Source organism: Salmo salar, chromosome ssa07 (assembly GCF_905237065.1).
Source record: "Salmo salar chromosome ssa07, Ssal_v3.1, whole genome shotgun sequence".
Lineage (NCBI taxonomy): Eukaryota > Metazoa > Chordata > Actinopteri > Salmoniformes > Salmonidae > Salmo > Salmo salar.
The window spans coordinates 64,886,032-64,911,031 of record NC_059448.1 but is presented as its reverse complement, the minus strand read 5'-3'; the positions used below and the strand labels follow the sequence as shown (position 1 = coordinate 64,911,031).

The 25,000-nt window shown below is 46.7% G+C and overlaps 1 protein-coding gene across 1 annotated transcript in view; it reads left to right on the top strand.

Annotated features, from left to right (window-relative positions):
• LOC106576657 (ELKS/Rab6-interacting/CAST family member 1) overlaps positions 1 to 25,000 on the top strand; it is a 634,388-nt gene that overhangs the window by 494,263 nt on the left and 115,125 nt on the right. Inside the window, 1 exon segment of the mRNA XM_045722464.1 lies at positions 18,856 to 18,957. Coding sequence (XP_045578420.1) covers positions 18,856 to 18,957 — 102 coding nt within the window.

The following is a 25,000-nucleotide window of genomic DNA, read 5'->3' as shown; positions in this document are numbered from 1 at the left end:
ACCCTGTAACAGTCACTGTAAACACTCTGAGGCTGCCTGTCACAATGACTACCACCCTGTAACAGTCACTGTAAACACTCTGAGGCTGCCTGTCACAATGACTACCACCCTGTAACAGTCACTGTAAACACTCTGAGGCTGCCTGTCACAATGACTACCACCCTGTAGCAGTCACTGTAAACACTCTGAGGCTGCCTGTCACAATGACCACCACCCTGTAACAGTCACTGTAAACACTCTGAGGCTGCCTGTCACAATGACCACCACCCTGTAACAGTCACTGTAAACACTCTGAGGCTGCCTGTCACAATGACTACCACCCTGTAACAGTCACTGTAAACACTCTGAGGCTGCCTGTCACAATGACTACCACCCTGTAACAGTCACTGTAAACATTCAGGACACCCTAGACCCACTCCAACTTGCATACCGCACCAACAGATCCGTAGAGGAGGCCCTCCACACTGCCCTCACCCTCCTAGATAAGAGCAATAGCTACTGTGATTACAGAAAGTATTCAGACCCTTTGACTTTTCCCACATTTTGTTACGTTACAACCTTATTCTAAAATTGATTAAATAGATGTTTTTCTTCATCACTCGACACACAGTACCCCATAGTGACATCACAGTACCCCATAGTGACATCACAGTACCCCATAGTGACATCACAGTACCCCATAGTAACAAATTGCTAATTTATTACAACAAAAAAACTGAAAAATCACATTTACGTAAGTATTCAGACCCTTTACTCAGTACTTTGTTGAAGCACCTTTGGCAGCGATTACAGCATCAAGTCTTCTTGGGTATGACGCTACAAGCTTGGCACACCTGTATTTGGGGAGTTTCTCCCATTCTTCTCTGCATATCCTTTCAAGCTCTGTCAGGTTAGATGGGGAGTGTCGCTGCACAGCTATTTTCAGGTCTCTCCAGAGATGTTCGATCAGGTTCAAGTCTGGGCTCTGGTTGAGCCACTCGAGGACATTCAGAGACTTGTCCCGAAGCCACTCCTGCGTTGTCCTGTTGGAAGGTGAAACTTTGCTCCAGTCTGAGGTCCTTAGCGCTCTTGAGCAGGTTTTCATTAAGGATCTTTCTGTACTTTTATCCGTTCATTTTTGCCACAATCCTGACTAGTCTCCAGGTCCCTGCCGCTGAAAAACATCCCCACAGCATGATGCTGCCACCACCATGCTTCACCGTAGGGATGGTGCCACCACCATGCTTCACCGTAGGGATGCTGCCACCACCATGCTTCACCGTAGGGATGCTGCCACCACCATGCTTCATTGTAGGGATGGTGCCACCACCATGCTTCACCGTAGGGATGGTGCCACCACCATGCTTCACTGTAGGGATGGTGCCACCACCATGCTTCACCGTAGGGATAGTGCCACCACCATGCTTCACCGTAGGGATGGTGCCACCACCATGCTTCACCATAGGAATGGCGCCAGGTTTCCTCCAGACGTGACTCTTGGCATTCAGGCCAAAGAGTTCAATCTTGGTTTCATCAGACCAGAGAATCTTGTTTCTCATGCTTAGAATGGCAACAGCACCACCCTCGATCGCATGGCGCTACAGAGGGTGGTGCGACAGCCCAATACATCACTGGGGCCAAGATCCCTGCCATCCAGGACCTCTATACCAGGTGGTGTGAAAGGAAGGCCCGAAAATAAAGTCCCCAGCCACCCAAGCCATAGACTGTTCTCTCTGCTTCCGCACGGCAAGAGGTACCGGAGCAACAAGTCTGACACCAACAGGCTCCTGAACAGCTTCCATCTCCAAGCCATAATACTGCTAAACAGCTTCCATCTCTAAGCCATAATGCTGCTAAACAGCTTCCATCTCCAAGCCATAATGCTGCTAAACAGCTTCCATCTCCAAGCCATAATACTGCTAAACAGCTTCCATCTCTAAGCCATAATACTGCTAAACAGCTTCCATCTCCAAGCCATAATGCTGCTAAACAGCTTCCATCTCCAAGCCATAATACTGCTAAACAGCTTCCATCTCCAAGCCATAATGCTGCTAAACAGCTTCCATCTCCAAGCCATAATGCTGCTAAACAGCTTCCATCTCCAAGCCATAATGCTGCTAAACAGCTTCCATCTCCAAGCCATAATGCTGCTAAACAGCTTCCATCTCCAAGCCATAATGCTGCTAAACAGCTTCCATCTCCAAGCCATAATGCTGCTAAACAGCTTCCATCTCCAAGCCATAATGCTGCTAAACAGCTTCCATCTCCAAGCCATAATACTGCTAAACAGCTTCCATCTCCAAGCCATAATACTGCTAAACAGCTTCCATCTCCAAGCCATAATACTGCTAAACAGCTTTCATCTCCAAGCCATAATACTGCTAAACAGCTTTCATCTCCAAGCCATAATACTGCTAAACAGCTTCCATCTCCAAGCCATAATGCTGCTAAACAGCTTCCATCTCCAAGCCATAATACTGCTAAACAGCTTCCATCTCCAAGCCATAATACTGCTAAACAGCTTTCATCTCCAAGCCATAATACTGCTAAACAGTGCTCACACACACATTACACGCTGGAACTACTGACCCTGGAACTGAGCCTGTATATAACTACTGACCCTGGAACTGTCCCTGTATATAACTAATGACCCTGGAACTGAGCCTGTATATAACTACTGACCCTGGAACTGAGCCTGTATATAACTACTGACCCTGGAACTGTCCCTGTATATAACTACTGACCCTGGAACTGTCCCTGTATATAACTAATGACCCTGGAACTGAGCCTTTATATAACTACTGACCCTGGAACTGAGCCTGTATATAACTAATGACCCTGGAACTGTCCCTGTATATAACTACTGACCCTGGAACTGAGCCTGTATATAACTACTGACCCTGGAACTGAGCCTGTATATAACTACTGACCCTGGAACTGAGCCTGTATATAACTACTGACCCTGGAACTGAGCCTGTATATAACTACTGACCCTGGAACTGTCCCTGTATATAACTAATGACCCTGGAACTGTCCCTGTATATAACTAATGACCCTGGAACTGAGCCTGTATATAACTACTGACCCTGGAACTGAGCCTGTATATAACTAATGACCCTGGAACTGAGCCTGTATATAACTACTGACCCTGGAACTGAGCCTGTATATAACTACTGACCCTGGAACTGAGCCTGTATATAACTACTGACCCTGGAACTGAGCCTGTATATAACTACTGACCCTGGAACTGAGCCTGTATATAACTACTGACCCTGGAACTGAGCCTGTATATAACTACTGACCCTGGAACTGAGCCTGTATATAACTAATGACCCTGGAACTGAGCCTGTATATAACTAATGACCCTGGAACTGAGCCTGTATATAACTACTGACCCTGGAACTGAGCCTGTATATAACTACTGACCCTGGAACTGAGCCTGTATATAACTACTGACCCTGGAACTGTATATAGTTGACTTTCTCCTGTTATTTCTATTTGTGGTGTGTTTTTGTTCTACGTGGCTTTAGTTGATAGTCCTTCTGATCCTGATTACTACGTTGTTGGGAAAGAGCTGAAGGAAAGACATTTCACTGTACTAGTGAAGGTGATAATACAACTAGAAACATTTAAAGGTGAACCAGAGCTGAATTCAACATGTATTTCCAGGCTGAAGGAAAGACATTTCACTGTACTAGTGAAGGTGATAATACAACTAGAAACTTGAAACTTGTCTCCGTCTCTGTTATGGCTAAAACATATGTGTCTGATTCCTGTGTGTTGGTAAGAATGACCCCCTGTTGATTTACCTCTACCCTCCACCCAGGCTGTAACCCACACAGATACCACCCACTCTCCCACCCAGGCTGTAACCCACACAGACACCCCCCACCCTCCCACCCAGGCTGTAACCCACACAGATACCACCCACCCTCCCACCCAGGCTGTAACCCACACAGACACTACCCACCCAGGCTGTAACCCACACAGACACCGCCCACCCTCCCACCAGGCTGTAACCCACACAGACACTACCCACCCCCCACCCAGGCTGTAACCCACACAGACACCACCCACCCTCCCACCCAGGCTGTAACCCACACAGACACCACCCACCCTCCCACCCAGGCTGTAACCCACACAGACACCACCCACCCTCCCACCAGGCTGTAACCCACACAGACACCACCCACCCCCCCACCCAGGCTGTAACCCACACAGACACTACCCACCCAGGCTGTAACCCACACAGACACTACCCACCCAGGCTGTAACCCACACAGACACCACCCACCCTCCCACCCAGGCTGTAACCCACACAGACACCACCCACCCTCCACCCAGGCTGTAACCCACACAGACACTACCCACCCTCCCACCCAGGCTGTAACCCACACAGACACTCCCCACCCTCCCATCCAGGCTGTAACCCACACAGACACTACCCACCCTCCCACCCAGGCTGTAACCCACACAGACACTACCCACCCTCCCACCCAGGCTGTAACCCACACAGACACTACCCACCCAGGCTGTAACCCACACAGACACTACCCACCCATGCTGTAACCCACACAGACACCACCCACCCAGGCTGTAACCCACACAGACACCACCCACCCTCCCACCCAGGCTGTAACCCACACAGACACCACCCACCCAGGCTGTAACCCACACAGACACCACCCACCCTCCCACCCAGGCTGTAACCCACACAGACACAACCCACCCAGGCTGTAACCCACACAGACACCACCCACCCTCCCACCCAGGCTGTAACCCACACAGACACCACCCACCCAGGCTGTAACCCACAGAGACACCACCCACCCTCCCACCCAGGCTGTAACCCACACAGACACCACCCACCCAGGCTGTAACCCACACAGACACCACCCACCCTCCACCCAGGCTGTAACCCACACAGACACTACCCACCCAGGCTGTAACCCACACAGACACCACCCACCCAGGCTGTAACCCACACAGACACCACCCAGGCTGTAACCCACACAGACACTCCCCAGGCTGTAACCCACCCTCCACCCAGGCTGTAACCCACACAGACACCACCCACCCAGGCTGTAACCCACCCTACCACCCACCCAGGCTGTAACCCACCCTACCACCCAGGCTGTAACCCACCCTACCACCCAGGCTGTAACCCACCCTACCACCCAGGCTGTAACCCACCCCTACCACCCAGGCTGTAACCCACCCCTACCACCCAGGCTGTAACCCACCCTACCACCCAGGCTGTAACCCACCCTACCACCCAGGCTGTAACCAGTGTCCTACTGAACTTTATCTCAGAGGATTCAGGCCTGCTGGTGGTTTTGTATACATTTCTTTGGGGGAGAAAATACCTCGATCTACATGGAAATGACTGAAACCAAATTGAAGCTGTTCAGAAATGATAATGAACCTTCATTTATACAGTCTCTTCACTCTGAAAGCCAGACAGTCAGGAAACATTGAAAACAAAAAAAATACAGTTGATTTTTAGTGCTGCCTTCTGGACCTCGGTGAAGACGGCCGGGGCCAAATGAGTTTGACATCCAGCCTGTTGTTGACCGTAGAACATAGAGGTGCTTCCTGAGCTGACACCAGTCAGGAGGGGCCAGCCCCCTACGGCCCTAACTAGTAGGGATGAGGTCACCACCAACAGAGTTAGGCCCCCTCTCCCTCTGTCAGGAGGGGTCAGCCCCCTGTGGCCCTAACTAGTAGGGATGAGGTCACCACCAATAGAGTTAGGCCCCCTCTCCCTCTGTCAGGAGGGGTCAGCCCCCTGTGGCCCTAACTAGTAGGGATGAGGTCACCACCAATAGAGTTAGGCCCCCTCTCCCTCTGTCAGGAGGGGTCAGCCCCCTGTGGCCCTAACTAGTAGGGATGAGGTCACCACCAACAGAGTTAGGCCCCCTCTCCCTCTGTCAGGACGGGTTCAAAAGGTCACAAATGGATGTTTGTAGCTCATTTCTACCAGCTTCCTCTTACCTTATTGGTTGAGCCCTAACCCCCCTCCAGGGCTTGTGTTTCAGACCTGACTGTTTCCAGGGACATGGGGTTTGAATGGCACTGACATGGGGTACAAGAGTGTGTCTATGTGCCTCAGAGTGTGTGTGTATCTCAGAGTGTGTGTGTGTCTATGTGTCTCAGAGTGTGTGTGTGTCTATGTGTCTCAGTGTGTGTGTGTCTATGTGTCTCAGAGTGTGGGTGTGTGTGTCTATGTGCCTCAGAGTGTGTGTGTCTATGTGTCTCAGTGTGTGTGTGTCTATGTGTCTCAGAGTGTGGGTGTGTGTGTCTATGTGCCTCAGAGTGTGTGTGTCTATGTGTCTCAGAGTGTGTGTGTCTATGTGTCTCAGAGTGTGTGTGTGTGTGTGTGTGTGTGTGTGTGTGTGTGTGTGTGTGTGTGTGTGTGTGTGTGTGTGTGTGTGTGTGTGTGTGTGTGTGTGTATGAATGCCACTGACATAGGAGACCGACTGTTTTCAAAACAAAACGGAGTTGACAGTTTAGAAAGAGTTCAGTTGCAGCTTTCATCAGATTTCATCACATTCCTTCGACCCTCCTTGGACGATCCGAGGGAGAGAGGGGTGGGAGAGAAAGAGAGACAGTGATGGAGAGAGAGAGAGAGAGGGGTGGATAGAGAGAGGGGTTGGAGAGAAAGAGAGTGAGAGAGAGCGAGAGGTGTGGGAGAGAGAGAGAGGGTTGGGAGAGAAAGAGAGAGAGAGGGTTGGGAGAGAAAGAGAGAGAGAGAGTGGAAGAGAAAAAGGGAGGGAGAGAGAGAGAGAGTGGAAGAGAAAAAGGGAGAAAGAGAGAGAGAGAGTGGAAGAGAAAAAGGGAGGGAGAGAGAGAGAGAGAGAGTGGAAGAGAAAAAGGGAGAGAGAGAGAGAGAGAGTGGAAGAGAAAAAGGGAGGGAGAGAGAGAGAGAGAGAGTGGAAGAGAAAAAGGGAGAGAGAGAGAGAGAGAGTGGAAGAGAAAAAGGGAGAGAGAGAGGGAGAGGAACAGATGGAGAGCCTGAAGAAAGTAAAACTCCAGTCTGTCAGGTTCCTCTCTATCCTTTATAACTGGTAGTTGTATTAACCCTCAACAGCACTGAGACAGTCTGTCAGGTTCCTCTCTATCCTTTATAACTGGTAGTTGTATTAACCCTCAACAGCACTGAGACAGTCTGTCAGGTTCCTCTCTATCCTTTATAACTGGTAGTTGTATTAACCCTCAACAGCACTGAGACAGTCTGTCAGGTTCCTCTCTATCCTTTATAACTGGTAGTTGTATTAACCCTCAACAGCACTGAGACAGTCTGTCAGGTTCCCCTCTATCCTTTATAACTGGTAGTTGTATTAACCCTCAACAGCACTGAGACAGTCTGTCAGGTTCCTCTCTATCCTTTATAACTGGTAGTTGTATTAACCCTCAACAGCACTGAGACAGTCTGTCAGGTTCCTCTCTATCCTTTATAACTGGTAGTTGTATTAACCCTCAACAGCACTGAGACAGTCTGTCAGGTTCCTCTCTATCCTTTATAACTGGTAGTTGTATTAACCCTCAACAGCACTGAGACAGTCTGTCAGGTTCCCCTCTATCCTTTATAACTGGTAGTTGTATTAACCCTCAACAGCACTGAGACAGTCTGTCAGGTTCCTCTCTATCCTTTATAACTGGTAGTTGTATTAACCCTCAACAGCACTGAGACAGTCTGTCAGGTTCCTCTCTATCCTTTATAACTGGTAGTTGTATTAACCCTCAACAGCACTGAGACAGTCTGTCAGGTTCCCCTCTATCCTTTATAACTGGTAGTTGTATTAACCCTCAACAGCACTGAGACAGTCTGTCAGGTTCCCCTCTATCCTTTATAACTGGTAGTTGTATTAACCCTCAACAGCACTGAGACAGTCTGTCAGGTTCCTCTCTATCCTTTATAACTGGTAGTTGTATTAACCCTCAACAGCACTGAGACAGTCTGTCAGGTTCCTCTCTATCCTTTATAACTGGTAGTTGTATTAACCCTCAACAGCACTGAGACAGTCTGTCAGGTTCCTCTCTATCCTTTATAACTGGTAGTTGTATTAACCCTCAACAGCACTGAGACAGTCTGTCAGGTTCCTCTCTATCCTTTATAACTGGTAGTTGTATTAACCCTCAACAGCACTGAGACAGTCTGTCAGGTTCCTCTCTATCCTTTATAACTGGTAGTTGTATTAACCCTCAACAGCACTGAGACAGTCTGTCAGGTTCCTCTCTATCCTTTATAACTGGTAGTTGTATTAACCCTCAACAGCACTGAGACAGTCTGTCAGGTTCCTCTCTATCCTTTATAACTGGTAGTTGTATTAACCCTCAACAGCACTGAGACAGTCTGTCAGGTTCCCCTCTATCCTTTATAACTGGTAGTTGTATTAACCCTCAACAGCACTGAGACAGTCTGTCAGGTTCCTCTCTATCCTTTATAACTGGTAGTTGTATTAACCCTCAACAGCACTGAGACAGTCTGTCAGGTTCCTCTCTATCCTTTATAACTGGTAGTTGTATTAACCCTCAACAGCACTGAGACAGTCTGTCAGGTTCCTCTCTATCCTTTATAACTGGTAGTTGTATTAACCCTCAACAGCACTGAGACAGTCTGTCAGGTTCCTCTCTATCCTTTATAACTGGTAGTTGTATTAACCCTCAACAGCACTGAGACAGTCTGTCAGGTTCCTCTCTATCCTTTATAACTGGTAGTTGTATTAACCCTCAACAGCACTGAGACAGTCTGTCAGGTTCCTCTCTATCCTTTATAACTGGTAGTTGTATTAACCCTCAACAGCACTGAGACAGTCTGTCAGGTTCCTCTCTATCCTTTATAACTGGTAGTTGTATTAACCCTCAACAGCACTGAGACAGTCTGTCAGGTTCCCCTCTATCCTTTATAACTGGTAGTTGTATTAACCCTCAACAGCACTGAGACAGTCTGTCAGGTTCCTCTCTATCCTTTATAACTGGTAGTTGTATTAACCCTCAACAGCACTGAGACAGTCTGTCAGGTTCCTCTCTATCCTTTATAACTGGTAGTTGTATTAACCCTCAACAGCACTGAGACAGTCTGTCAGGTTCCTCTCTATCCTTTATAACTGGTAGTTGTATTAACCCTCAACAGCACTGAGACAGTCTGTCAGGTTCCTCTCTATCCTTTATAACTGGTAGTTGTATTAACCCTCAACAGCACTGAGACAGTCTGTCAGGTTCCTCTCTATCCTTTATAACTGGTAGTTGTATTAACCCTCAACAGCACTGAGACAGTCTGTCAGGTTCCCCTCTATCCTTTATAACTGGTAGTTGTATTAACCCTCAACAGCACTGAGACAGTCTGTCAGGTTCCTCTCTATCCTTTATAACTGGTAGTTGTATTAACCCTCAACAGCACTGAGACAGTCTGTCAGGTTCCTCTCTATCCTTTATAACTGGTAGTTGTATTAACCCTCAACAGCACTGAGACAGTCTGTCAGGTTCCTCTCTATCCTTTATAACTGGTAGTTGTATTAACCCTCAACAGCACTGAGACAGTCTGTCAGGTTCCTCTCTATCCTTTATAACTGGTAGTTGTATTAACCCTCAACAGCACTGAGACAGTCTGTCAGGTTCCTCTCTATCCTTTATAACTGGTAGTTGTATTAACCCTCAACAGCACTGAGACAGTCTGTCAGGTTCCTCTCTATCCTTTATAACTGGTAGTTGTATTAACCCTCAACAGCACTGAGACAGTCTGTCAGGTTCCTCTCTATCCTTTATAACTGGTAGTTGTATTAACCCTCAACAGCACTGAGACAGTCTGTCAGGTTCCTCTCTATCCTTTATAACTGGTAGTTGTATTAACCCTCAACAGCACTGAGACAGTCTGTCAGGTTCCTCTCTATCCTTTATAACTGGTAGTTGTATTAACCCTCAACAGCACTGAGACAGTCTGTCAGGTTCCTCTCTATCCTTTATAACTGGTAGTTGTATTAACCCTCAACAGCACTGAGACAGTCTGTCAGGTTCCTCTCTATCCTTTATAACTGGTAGTTGTATTAACCCTCAACAGCACTGAGACAGTCTGTCAGGTTCCTCTCTATCCTTTATAACTGGTAGTTGTATTAACCCTCAACAGCACTGAGACAGTCTGTCAGGTTCCTCTCTATCCTTTATAACTGGTAGTTGTATTAACCCTCAACAGCACTGAGACAGTCTGTCAGGTTCCTCTCTATCCTTTATAACTGGTAGTTGTATTAACCCTCAACAGCACTGAGACAGTCTGTCAGGTTCCTCTCTATCCTTTATAACTGGTAGTTGTATTAACCCTCAACAGCACTGAGACAGTCTGTCAGGTTCCTCTCTATCCTTTATAACTGGTAGTTGTATTAACCCTCAACAGCACTGAGACAGTCTGTCAGGTTCCTCTCTATCCTTTATAACTGGTAGTTGTATTAACCCTCAACAGCACTGAGACAGTCTGTCAGGTTCCTCTCTATCCTTTATAACTGGTAGTTGTATTAACCCTCAACAGCACTGAGACAGTCTGTCAGGTTCCTCTCTATCCTTTATAACTGGTAGTTGTATTAACCCTCAACAGCACTGAGACAGTCTGTCAGGTTCCTCTCTATCCTTTATAACTGGTAGTTGTATTAACCCTCAACAGCACTGAGACAGTCTGTCAGGTTCCTCTCTATCCTTTATAACTGGTAGTTGTATTAACCCTCAACAGCACTGAGACAGTCTGTCAGGTTCCTCTCTATCCTTTATAACTGGTAGTTGTATTAACCCTCAACAGCACTGAGACAGTCTGTCAGGTTCCTCTCTATCCTTTATAACTGGTAGTTGTATTAACCCTCAACAGCACTGAGACAGTCTGTCAGGTTCCTCTCTATCCTTTATAACTGGTAGTTGTATTAACCCTCAACAGCACTGAGACAGTCTGTCAGGTTCCTCTCTATCCTTTATAACTGGTAGTTGTATTAACCCTCAACAGCACTGAGACAGTCTGTCAGGTTCCTCTCTATCCTTTATAACTGGTAGTTGTATTAACCCTCAACAGCACTGAGACAGTCTGTCAGGTTCCTCTCTATCCTTTATAACTGGTAGTTGTATTAACCCTCAACAGCACTGAGACAGTCTGTCAGGTTCCTCTCTATCCTTTATAACTGGTAGTTGTATTAACCCTCAACAGCACTGAGACAGTCTGTCAGGTTCCTCCCTCTCTCTATATATACACACCCCTCTCTCTCCCTATACACCCCTCTCTCTCCCTAAACACCACTCTCTCTCCGTATACACCCCTCTCTCTCCCTATACACCCCTCTCTCTCCCTATACACCACTCTCTCCGTATACACCCCTCTCTCTCCCTATAAACCCCTCTCTCTATATATTTACCTATTTCTCCCTATACACCCCTCTCTCTCCATATACACCCCTCTCTCTCCGTATACACCCCTCTCTCTCTATATACACATCCCTCTCTATATACCCCTCTCTCTCACTATCCACCCCTCTCCCTATACACCCCTCTCTCTATACACCCCTCTCTCTATATATTTACCTGTTTCTCTCTATACACCCCTCTCTCTCCGTATACACCCCTCTCTCTCTATATACACATCCCTCTCTATATACCCCTCTCTCTCACTATCCACCCCTCTCCCTATACACCCCTCTCTCTATACACCCCTCTCCCTTTACACCCCTCTCTCTATACACCCCTCTCTCTCTGTATACACCCCTCTCTCTCCCTATACACCCCTCTCTCTCCCTATACACCCCTCTCTCTCCATATACACCCCTCTCTCTCCGTATACACCCCTCTCTCTATATATTTACCTATTTCTCTCTATACACCCCTCTCTCTCCATATACACCCCTCTCTCTCTATACACACCCCTCTCTTCCTGTATACACCCCTCTCTCTATACACCCCTCTCTCTCACACACTATACACCCCTCTCTCTCCATATACACCCCTCTCTCTCGATACACACCCCTCTCTTCCTGTATAAACCCCTCTCTCTACCTATACACCCCTCTCTCTACCTATACACCCCTCTATCTGTGGACTAATCAGTCAGTGTGTGTGTTTGCGTCTCCAGTACACACAGGTTGAAGACAGCCTCCCCGTCATGCAGACATCCTTCATTTCCTCCTTCTAAAGACACACTTAAAATAAACAGTCCAAAAAAACAGCTTGCCTTTTAGCCACAAAATTACAGGGCCTGGAGGCATTCTGCACCTGTAGAGGATATTCTCCCTCTCTCTCCCTTTCCCTCCCTTCCTCCTTCCCTCACACTCTTTCTCTTCCTCCTTTCTCCCTTTCTCTCTCTCTCCCTTTCCTCCCTTCCTCCTTCCCTCCCTCCCTCCCTCCCTCCCTCCCTCCCTCCCTCCCTCCCTCCCTCCCTCCCTCCCTCCCTCCCTCCCTCCCCAGTGTTGGTTCTCTCCCTCCCTCCCTCCCTCCCTCCCTCCCTCCCTCCCTCCCTCCCTCCCTCCCTCCCTCCCTCCCTCCCTCCCTCCCTCCCTCCCTCCCTCCCTCCCTCTGTGGATGTGTATCGGTGTTTCTATCCCTTCTCTCTTCTCCACCCTCCCCCTCTCTCTCTGTGTGTATGCCTGCTCCGTGTCTGTGTAAGGGATTTAGGTACTACAAGTCTAACAGCTTAAGCCTGACTTCCAGGGAACTTTCCCAAATCCTCAACCGTAACCACCGGAGCATGTGGAACAAATTGTCAGAGAGCCTAGTGCTCTGTCAGGGATGGGGAAGGGAAGGTAGTATAACTGTAGGGCGTGACGGGGCAAAGCGGAGACAGAATGAGTTTGAACCATAATGGCGGCTCTCTATAGCATCTCTATAGCATCTCTATAGCATCTGCGGGCGGCAGTTTCCTTAAGTGGAGTGGGACTAATTTTGAGACAAAATGGTGTCTCTCTATAGCATGAGTTTCCTTGACAGGCATCTGCTCACCTCACACTCTGTGGCTACTGTTCTGTAGCTGGTCTATTTTAGAGAGCCAGGAGTGTGAATATGGTGCCTGAGAGGGAGGGAGGGAGGGAGGGAGGGAGGGAGGGAGGGAGGGAGGGTGAGAACCACTGGGGAGGGAGGCAGAGAGAAAGGGAGAAAGGAGGAAGAGAAAGAGTGTGAGGGAGGGAGGGAGGGAGGGAGGGAGGATGTTTGGCTAAGGCTTTTTATTGACCTTTCCCTAAGTGGCTTGTTAACAAGCAGAGAGCCAGTTGCTCTCTCTCTCTGTCTCTCTCTCTCTCTCTCTCTCTCTCTCTCTCTCTCTCTCTCTCTCTCTCTCTCTCTGTCTCTGTCTCTGTCTCTCTCTCTCTCTCTCTCTCTCTCTCTCTCTCTCTGTCTCTCTCTCTCTCGCTCTCTCTGTCTCTCTCTCTCTCTCTCTCTCTCTGTCTCTCTCTCTCTCTCTCTCTCTCTCTCTCTCTCTCTCTCTCTCTCTCTCTCCACAGCTCTAAAACAGGCTGGCCAACACCCCCCTCAGCAAGCGTGTGTGTGTGTGTGTGTGTGTGTGTGTGTGTGTGTGTGTGTGTGTGTGTGTGTGTGTGTGTGTGTGTGTGTGTGTGTGTGTGTGTGTGTGTGTGTGCAGAACCACGCTCAGTGGTGGTAGGAGTTGAGAGAGAGAGTCATTGAGAGAGCGTGCACATTTGTCTGTGAGGGGGAACTTAGTGCTTGAGTACTCTGCCATGGCAACACATTCAAACAATGGCAACACATTCAAACAATGGCAACACATTCAAACAATGGTAACGCATTCAAACAATGGCAATGCATCAGGCAATATTTCTGTGCCTGTTAGTGTAGGTAGTGTGTCTTGAGTGTTTGAGTATGTGAGTGTGTGTGTCTCTTCCCAGTCTCCAGTATCCCCAGGGGAACCTCTTCCCCTCATTAGTCCTCTCATAGCTTAGCCTGCCACCCCACCGTACCCTGTGTGTGTGTGTGTGTGTGTGTGTGTGTGTGTGTGTGTGTGTGTGTGTGTGTGTGTGTGTGTGTGTGTGTGTGTGTGTGTGTGTGTGTGTGTGTGTGTGTGTGTGTGTGTGTGTGTGTGTGTGTGTGTGTGTGTGTGTGTGTGTGTGTGTGTGTGTGTGTGTGTGTGTGAAGGTGCGTGGCAGACGTCCAAAACTTCCTCTCAGCTAATTGGCCCCTACAGGAACGCTGGACTTGGGCCTCTCCCTGTATGGTACGCACCCCTGGCTGAGCACACACACACACACACACTACGATTCAAAAGTTTGGGTTTTGGAAAGAAAATCCATTTTTTTGTCCATTAAAATAATATCAAATTGATCAGAAATACAGTGTAGACATTGTTCATGTTGTAAATGACTATTGTAGCTGGAAACGGCAGATTTTTAATGGAATATCTACATAGGCGTACAGAGGCAAATTATCAGCAACCATCACTCCTGTGTTTCAATGGCAGGTTGTGTTAGCTAATCCAAGTTTATCATTTTAAAAGGCTAATTGATCATTAGAAAACCCTTTTGCAATTATGTTAGCACAGCTGAAAACTGTTTTGATTAAAGAAGCAATAAAACTGGACTTCTTTAGACTAGTTGAGTATCTGGATCATCAGCATTTGTGGGTTCGATTACAAGCTCAAAATGGCCAGAAACAAAGAACTTTCTTCTGAAACTCGTCAGTCTATTCTTGTTTTGAGAAATGAAGGCTATTCCTTGCGAGAAACTGCCAAGAAACTGAAGATCTCGTACAACGCTGTGTACTACTCCCTTCACAGAACAGCGCAAACTGGCTCTAACCAGAATAGAAAGAGGAGTGGGAGGCCCTGGTGCACAACTGAGCAAGAGGAAAAGTACATTAGTGTCTTGTTTGAGAAACAGATGCCTCACAAGTCCTCAACTGGCAGCTTCATTAAACAGCACCCGCAAAACACCAGTCTCAACGTCAACAGTGTCAACAACGTCCCGACTCCGGGATGCTGGAGTTGCAAAGAAAAAGCCATATCTCAGACTGGCCAATAAAAATAAAATAATAAAATGGGCAAAAGAACACAGACACTGGACAGAGGAACTCTGCCTAGAAGGCCAGCATCCCAGAGTCGCCTCTTCACTGTTGACGTTGAGACCGGTATTTTGCAGGTACTATATAATCACATGATCTACATCCACTTTGTAACTTTCCCGTCCGCTGGTCACCTTTTCAATGATCTGCTGGTAGAATCCAGCAATGGGGCCGGTCCCATTCATTTGTTTATTTTTGAAATGATATGGAATTCTGGAATTATAACGTGGTCCTAACCGGGATATCTTCAACCCAGGTCTCATATAGTGATGAAGAGAAGAGATGAATGTCAACCAGGGACCAGACAGACACAAGCTGTAGTTCACTCATCATAAGGTCCTTGGTACGGGGGGGGTTTGCTTCCAGTTGGGTTGGAGTGGTGGAGGCCCAGAGACAGGAAAGAAGGAAGGAGGGATGGATGGAGGGAGGGGAATGGAGGGATGGAGGGAGGGAGGGGTTGGGTAGAGTGAGAAACCCAAACAGAAGGAGATCAACCATCACATTTTGCATCGGGTCAGAGACGGAGACAGAGAGGGGGACGTGGTGCCGGAAGGGAAGGGCGAGGGTTTGGGCGTGCCACGGTTCCACTCCACTTCACTTCCCTCTCTGATTTAAATCATTTTATAGGTCTTATGTTCTGTGTGTGCATCTACCATGTCCTGCTGAGGAGACTGGCAGGCTTATTGGTAATGTAGATATGATGATTCCCCCTATATCCATGTTCTCTGTTTTCATGTGGTCATCTACCACCTCACTGGAGGAGACTGAGGGATCTGACTGCATCACTGCTGATTTCACCAGGACTGGACTTCACAATATATAAACACCACCACTCAATAAAAACAGCATGTTGGGAAGTGTGTGTGTGTGTGTGTGTGTGTGTGTGTGTGTGTGTGTGTGTGTGTGTGTGTGTGTGTGTGTGTGTGTGTGTGTGTGTGTGTGTGTGTGTGTGTGTGTGTGTGTGAATCCACCTGAGGATATTTTCCTTTCTTTACTCCTCAGTGACACGTGTTAGTCCATATGTGGGTCTCTCTATCTCTCTCTCGCTGTCTCTCCTTACCTCCCCCTCCATCGCTTCCTCCTTCTCTCTGTTATTACTTTTTCACACCCTCCTCTTCTCCTCTCCTTTAAAGATCTCTCTGAGGGTATTTCCTCTCTCCTCTCCGCTGCTCTCAGATCAGTTCCAGCTGAAGATAGTGTGAATATGCCGTAGTGGAACTCTCGCTGCGGGGCTCAAAGTTATATTCTACCGTTCTGAAAGAAAATCAAACTCTTCTGGTTCTTCTAACGTCAGTAATGGCATTCATACAGGAGCATTTTCCCTGTAACAGTGTACAGTCTGATAGGGATTTGATAACTCCTCCTGCTAGTGGAAAAGGTTCTGGGAGAGGCACCAAGTTCTGTGCAGAGATTCTGTTTAGAGATGTGTGTGTGCAGTACAGTAGCACATTCTCTGTTAAACTGGTGTGTTATAATGTCTATACAGCCTGTACATGTTAGTGAGCACTATTAAAAGGGTATTGATGAAGGGTATTGATGAAGGGCATTGATGAAGGTGGTATTGATGAAGGGTATTGATGAAGGGTGTATCGATGAAGGAGGTATTGATGAAGGTGGTATTGATGAAGGTGGTATTGATGAAGGGTATTGATGAAGGGTGTATCGATGAAGGAGGTATTGATGAAGGGAGTATTGATGAAGGGGGTATCGATGAAGGGTATTGAGGAAGGGGGTATCGATGAAGGGTATTGATGAAGGGAGTATTGATGAAGGGGGTATCGATGAAGGGTATTGATGAAGGGGGTATCGATGAAGGGTATTGATGAAGGGGGTATTGATGAAGGGTATTGATGAAGGGAGTATCGATGAAGGGTTTTGATGAAGGGGGTATCGATGAAGGGTATTGATGAAGGGGTATTGATGAAGGGGTATCGATGAAGGAGGTATTGATGAAGGGGTATTGATGAAGGGTGTATCGATGAAGGGGGTATCGATGAAGGGGGTATCGATGAAGGGGGTATCGATGAAGGGGTATTGATGAAGGGTGTATCGATGAAGGGTGTATCGATGAAGGGGGTATTGATGAAGGGGGTATCGATGAAGGGGGTATTGATGAAGGGTATTGATGAAGGGGGTATTGATGAAGGGGTATTGATGAAGGGGGTATCGATGAAGGGGGTATTGATGAAGGGTATTGATGAAGGGGTATTGATGAAGGGGTATTGATGAAGGGGGTATTGATGAAGGGTATTGATGAAGGGGGTATTGATGAAGGGTATTGATGAAGGGGTATTGATGAAGGGGTATTGATGAAGGGGGTATTGATGAAGGGTATTGATGAAGGGTGTATTGATGAAGGGGGTATTGATGAAGGAGGTATTGATGAAGGGGGTATTGATGAAGGGGGTATCGATGAAGGGGTATTGATGAAGGGTATTGATGAAGGGTGTATTGATGAAGGGGGTATTGATGAAGGAGGTATTGATGAAGGGGGTATTGATGAAGGGGTATCGATGAAGGGGGTATTGATGAAGGGGTATTGATGAAGGGGTATTGACAAAGGGTATATTGATGAAGGGGGTATTGATGAAGGGGGTATTGATGAAGGGGGTATTGATGAAGGAGGTATTGATGAAGGGGGTATTGATGAAGGGGGTATCGATGAAGGGGGTATTGATGAAGGGTATTGATGAAGGGGTGTATTGATGAAGGGTGTATTGATGAAGGGGGTATTGATGAAGGGGGGATTGATGAAGGGTATTGATGAAGGGTATTGATGAAGGGTGTATTGACAAAGGGTATATTGATGAAGGGGGTATTGATGAAGGGGTATTGATGAAGGGGGTATTGATGAAGGGGTATCGATGAAGGGGGTATCGATGAAGGGGTATCGATGAAGGGGGTATTGATGAAGGGGGTATTGATGAAGGGGGTATTGATGAAGGGTATTGATGAAGGGGGTATTGATGAAGGGGGTATTGATGAAGGGTATTGATGAAGGGGGTATTGATGAAGGGGGTATCGATGAAGGGGTATCGATGAAGGGGTATCGATGAAGGGGGTATCGATGAAGGGGTATTGATGAAGGGGGTATTGATGAAGGGTGTATTGATGAAGGGGGTATTGATGAAGGGTATTGATGAAGGGTATTGATGAAGGGTGTATTGATGAAGGGGGTATTGATGAAGGGGGGATTGATGAAGGGTGTATTGATGAAGGGGTATTGATGAAGGGTGTATCGATGAAAGGTATCGATGAAGGGTGTATTGATGAAGGGGGTATTGACAAAGGGGGTATTGACAAAGGGTATTGACGAAGGGGTATTGACGAAGGGTATTGATGAAGGGGGTATCGATGAAGGGGGTATTGATGAAGGGGATATTGATGAAGGGGCTATTGATGAAGGTGATATTGATGAAGGTGGTATTGATGAAGGGTATTGATGAAGGGTATTGATGAAGGGTGTATTGACAAAGGGTATATTGATGAAGGGGATATTGATGAAGGGGGTATCGATGAAGGTGATATTGATGAAGGTGGTATTGATGAAGGGTATTGATAAAGGGGGTATTGATGAAGGGCATTGATGAAGGGTATATATAAAGGGTGTGTATTAGATGCAGACTTTGTCCAATACAGTGACCCTTTCTCTTAACATGTGTTCCTCCCATGCAGACACAGAACCATATGAATCTCCTGTATGTTGATAATACTGTTGATAATAAAGGTAGAATCTTCTTCAATGTCTCTCTACCAGACTCCATATGAAGCTGTGGTTATTATGTAAACATATGAATCTACTGTATGTTGATTAGAATGTTCTTACTATTCTGTTGTCTCTCTACCAGACCCAGAACCGTATGAAGCTGATGGCTGACAACTATGAGGCTGAGCATCTGAAGGCCTCCTCACGTTCTGAGCAGACCAATCACAAACCCTCCCCAGACCAGGTAAGAACAAATGCAATGTATGTCAATTAAATGTTAATGTATGCAGTCTTCTAAGGAGAAAGGGCCTTAGCGTATTGGTCCCTGGAATACTGTTTCCTGTTGAGAAAGACTGCTGTAGCGATGCTAGTTCAAATCCTGCTTTCAGAATTCACACTTTCTCACAATCCCTCCAGCTAGTCAACAGAGGGTTGGTGCAAAAGTCTGGTTTCTGGACGCCTGTTGCAAGTGAAACTACAAACCTGTGAGACTAGTAGAGTAGTATGTGACTTTATTCTGTACAGTACTGTTACTGTAAATCATTACAGGCCAGGGTGTTACTGTAAATCATTACAGTCCAGGGTATTACTGTAAATCATTACAGTCCAGGGTGTTACTGTAAATCATTACAGTCCAGGGTGTTACTGTAAATCATTATAGTCCAGGGTGTTACTGTAAATCATTACAGTCCAGGGTGTTACTGTAAGTCATTATAGTCCAGTGTGTTACTGTAAGTCATTATAGTCCAGTGTGTTACTGTAAGTCATTATAGTCCAGTGTGTTACTGTAAGTCATTACAGTCCAGTGTGTTACTGTAAGTCATTATAGTCCAGTGTGTTGCTGTAAGTCATTATAGTCCAGTGTGTTACTGTAAGTCATTATAGTCCAGTGTGTTACTGTAAGTCATTATAGTCCAGGGTGTTACTGTAAGTCATTATAGTACAGTGTGTTACTGTAAGTCATTATAGTCCAGTGTGTTACTGTAAGTCATTATAGTCCAGGGTGTTACTGTAAGTCATTATAGTCCAGTGTGTTACTGTAAGTCATTATAGTCCAGTGTGTTACTGTAAGTCATTACAGTCCAGTGTGTTACTGTAAATCATTACAGTCCAGTGTGTTACTGTAAGTCATTATAGTCCAGTGTCTCAGGGCCTGCTGTGTTTTCTTAGTTTCCAGGCCTGTACTGTACATACCATACAGAGTACAGCCAGGACAAGACACATGCACAGGGCTGAGAACATGGCACCCATGTGTGTTCCAAATAGCACCCTATTCCCTAAATAGTGCACTAGTTTTGACCATCATCTGGTCAAATGTAGTAAATATTTGGCTTATGGTGCCATTTGGCCCACAGAATATGATCCATCCTCCCCATACTGAGTCCTCTACTACTCCTGTCATCTGATCTCCCCATACTGAGTACTCTACTACTCCTGTCATCTGATCTCCCCATACTGAGTCCTCCACTACTCCTGTCATCTGATCTCCCCATACTGAATCCTCTACTACTCCTGTCATCTGATCTCCCCATACTGAGTCCTCCACTACTCCTGTCATCTGATCTCCCCATACTGAATCCTCTACTACTCCTGTCATCTGATCTCCCCATACTGAGTCCTCTACTACTCCTGTCATCTGATCTCCCCATACTGAGTCCTCCACTACTCCTGTCATCTGATCTCCCCATACTGAGTCCTCTACTACTCCTGTCATCTGATCTCCCCATACTGAGTCCTCTACTACTCCTGTCATCTGATCTCCCCATACTGAGTCCTCTACTACTCCTGTCATCTGATCTCCCCATACTGAGTCCTCTACTACTCCTGTCATCTGATCTCCCCATACTGAGTCCTCTACTACTCCTGTCATCTGATCTCCCCATACTGAGTCCTCTACTACTCCTGTCATCTGATCTCCCCATACTGAGTCCTCTACTACTCCTGTCATCTGATCTCCCCATACTGAGTCCTCTACTACTCCTGTCATCTGATCTCCCCATACTGAGTCCTCCACTACTCCTGTCATCTGATCTCCCCATACTGAGTCCTCTACTACTCCTGTCATCTGATCTCCCCATACTGGAGTCCTCCACTACTCCTGTCATCTGATCTCCCCATACTGAGTCCTCTACTACTCCTGTCATCTGATCTCCCCATACTGAGTCCTCCACTACTCCTGTCATCTGATCTCCCCATACTGAGTCCTCCACTACTCCTGTCATCTGATCTCCCCATACTGAGTCCTCTACTACTCCTGTCATCTGATCTCCCCATACTGAGTCCTCTACTACTCCTGTCATCTGATCTCCCCATACTGAGTCCTCTACTACTCCTGTCATCTGATCTCCCCATACTGAGTCCTCTACTACTCCTGTCATCTGATCTCCCCATACTGATTCCTCTACTACTCCTGTCATCTGATCTCCCCATACTGAGTTCGCTTTTGTCTTCCACTCGTCCTCTGTTTTATGTCCTCCTTTACACTTCTCTCTTTTGCTCCCTCCCTCCCTCCCTCCCTCCCTCCCTCCCTCCCTCCCTCTCTTGCTCTCTCTCAGTCTGTAATGTTTAATGTATCCCTAAAGGCTATGTCCTGGTTTACAAGGCAAAGTCATTACAGCCAAGCATAAACAACAGGAAATTACATCTTTCACATTCAATAAACTGCAGCACCCTCAGCTGTAAGCGCTCCTATTATTTCATATTAGGCACCAAAACGCATTTGGGCGCACAAAGGCTCTGACACACAGGCAGGCATAGCAGACACACACACACACAGTACACATGAGCAGACTGTATACACACACACACCACATTAGGCCCCAATCTCAGTCCAGTTCTCTCTGGAACAGTATCCGGTCTCCATGCTTAGTGTACAGCTTTCCAGGATTTGATTGGCTTTGTCCGTCCATTGTTTTCCCAATGCTCAATAATGTATAGTCTGAAGCCTTCATGATGGACCTATAGCCTTCCGATGAGCCTTACAGCACAGTGTAATGTTACTGTACCATACTGTATTGTCCTGCTTAACAGACAGGCCAGGGAGAGACGGAGAGACATGGAGGGAAGGAGACACAGATCTCTCCAGCAGTCAGTCGAAATAAGGAGGAGATATGGAGGGAAGAAGGAAGGGAGGAAGAGAGGGATAGAGGGAGAGAGAAAGACAGATCACCCCAGCAGTAAGTCTGAAGAAGGAGAAGGAGAGAGGAAGGGCAGGAGGAGAAAGAGAGGGACAGACAGAGGGACAGAGAGAGAGAGACAGATCTCCCCAACAGTCAGTCTAAATAAGGAGGAGAGACAGATTTCCCCAGCAGTCAGTCTAAATAAGGAGAAGGAGAGACAGATCTCCCCAGCAGTCAGTCTAAATAAGGAGAAGGCGAGACAGATCTCCCCAGCAGTCAGTCTAAATAAGGAGAAGGAGAGACAGATCTCCCCAGCAGTCAGTCTAAATAAGGAGTAGAGACAGATCTCCCCAGCAGTCAGTCTAAATAAGGAGAAGGAGAGACAGATCTCCCCAACAGTCAGTCTAAATAAGGAGAAGGAGAGACAGATCTCCCCAGCAGTCAGTCTAAATAAGGAGGAGAGACAGATCTCCCCAGCAGTCAGTCTAAATAAGGAGTAGAGACAGATCTCCCCAGCAGTCAGTCTAAATAAGGAGGAGAGACAGATCTCACCAGCAGTCAGTCTAAATAAGGAGAAGGAGAGACAGATCTCCCCAGCAGTCAGTCTAAATAAGGAGAAGGAGAGACAGATCTCCCCAGCAGTCAGTCTAAATAAGGAGAAGGAGAGACAGATCTCCCCAGCAGTCAGTCTAAATAAGGAGTAGAGACAGATCTCCCCAGCAGTCAGTCTAAATAAGGAGGAGAGACAGATCTCACCAGCAGTCAGTCTAAATAAGGAGAAGGAGAGACAGATCTCCCCAGCAGTCAGTCTAAATAAGGAGAAGGAGAGACAGATCTCCCCAGCAGTCAGTCTAAATAAGGAGAAGGAGAGACAGATCTCCCCAGCAGTCAGTCTAAATAAGGAGAAGGAGAGACAGATCTCCCCAGCAGTCAGTCTAAATAAGGAGAAGGAGAGACAGATCTCCCCAGCAGTCAGTCTAAATAAGGAGGAGAGACAGATCTCCCCAGCAGTCAGTCTAAATAAGGAGGAGAGACAGATCTCCCCAGCAGTCAGTCTAAATAAGGAGGAGGAGAGACAGATCTCCCCAGCAGTCAGTCTAAATAAGGAGTAGAGACAGATCTCCCCAGCAGTCAGTCTAAATAAGGAGAAGGAGAGACAGATCTCCCCAGCAGTCAGTCTAAATAAGGAGAAGGAGAGACAGATCTCCCCAGCAGTCAGTCTAAATAAGGAGTAGAGACAGATCTCACCAGCAGTCAGTTTAAATAAGCCAGTCCTGTTTTATTGCTCCCATTCCTCCTCTAGACCATTTTAACATGGCGTCTTGACTTCTTCACCAGTACACCAAACATACAGTACAGTATGTATGAGTAATCCTGTCCACCAAGGAGTCCCTTCCATACCCCCAGGCCTCTGGCCCCAGAGGCCCCCAGAACAGAGAGTTATTCAGGTTGACACCTCACTCTAAAGGCTCCAGAACCGGAAGGGCCCGGGACAAGACGACATGGAACAGGGAGAGAGTTAGAGTTGATGAAGGAGGGATGAGGGGGGGGGGTGACACAGTGTGAGATAATGTGTGTGAGACAGTGTATGGGAGCTGCTTTCTGTCACAAAGTCAACCTGGAAAGTATAGTCGGTGAGAAAGAATGTCTGTTCGGTGAATATTCTACACACACACACACACACACACACACACACACACACACACACACACACACACACACACACACACACACACACACACACACACACACACACATATTCCGTTAATCACAGAACCCCCATCCCATTCGCTCATCTCTAGTTGCCAAGAAAACACTTAGTGTCGCCTCGTCTCTCTCTGATCTGGGGACAATTCCCTGTCATTATTCACAGACGGACACTCCAATCAAAACAGGAACAACGGCAAGCATCACATCTCTCCACTATGTCATTCTTCCAGTCTTCCATTCCCCTTCACTCATTCTGTTAGCATAGGGAGACCTAAAACCACACGATACTGCACAAACAGACCGAGAGAGTGTGTTCTTCATCCTGGAGTCTTTCTAGTCGGATTTAGTTTCCATCTAACACCCTTTATCCACCTCTCTGATAAAGTCTAAATAAAGTTACAGCTTTAGTCTCTCTCTGTTTGCTTTTTCTCTCTCCTTCTCACTCTCTCCCTAATTTCTTTCTGTTTTTGTTTCTAGCTAGATGCTACTGTAGCTGTTGTTGTTGTGTTTCTAGCTAGATGCTACTGTAGCTGTTGTTGTCGTGTTTCTAGCTAGATGCTACTGTAGCTGTTGTTGTTGTGTTTCTAGCTAGATGCTACTGTAGCTGTTGTTGTTGTGTTTCTAGCTAGATGCTACTGTAGCTGTTGTTGTCGTGTTTCTAGCTAGATGCTACTGTAGCTGTTGTCATGTTTCTAACTAGATGCTACTGTAGCTGTTGTCGTGTTTCTAGCTGCTGCTACTGTAGTTATTGTTGTCGTGTTTCTAGCTAGATGCTACTGTAGCTGTTGTTGTTGTGTTTCTAGCTAGCTGCTACTGTAGCTGTTGTTGTCGTGTTTCTAGCTAGCTGCTACTGTAGTTATTGTTGTCGTGTTTCTAGCTAGCTGCTACTGTAGCTGTTGTTGTCGTGTTTCTAGCTAGATGCTACTGTAGCTGTTGTTGTGTTTCTAGCTAGATGCTACTGTAGCTGTTGTTGTTGTGTTTCTAGCTAGCTGCTACTGTAGCTGTTGTTGTCGTGTTTCTAGCTAGTTGCTACTGTAGCTGTTGTTGTCGTGTTTCTAGCTAGATGCTACTGTAGCTGTTGTTGTTGTGTTTCTAGCTAGATGCTACTGTAGCTGTTGTTGTTGTGTTTCTAGCTAGATGCTACTGTAGCTGTTGTTGTCGTGTTTCTAGCTAGATGCTACTGTAGCTGTTGTTGTCATGTTTCTAGCTAGATGCTACTGTAGCTGTTGTTGTCGTGTTTCTAGCTAGATGCTACTGTAGCTGTTGTTGTCATGTTTCTAGCTAGATGCTACTGTAGCTGTTGTTGTGTTTCTAGCTAGATGCTACTGTAGCTGTTGTTGTCATGTTTCTAGCTAGATGCTACTGTAGTTATTGTTGTCGTGTTTCTAGCTAGATGCTACTGTAGCTGTTGTTGTGTTTCTAGCTAGATGCTACTGTAGCTGTTGTTGTTGTGTTTCT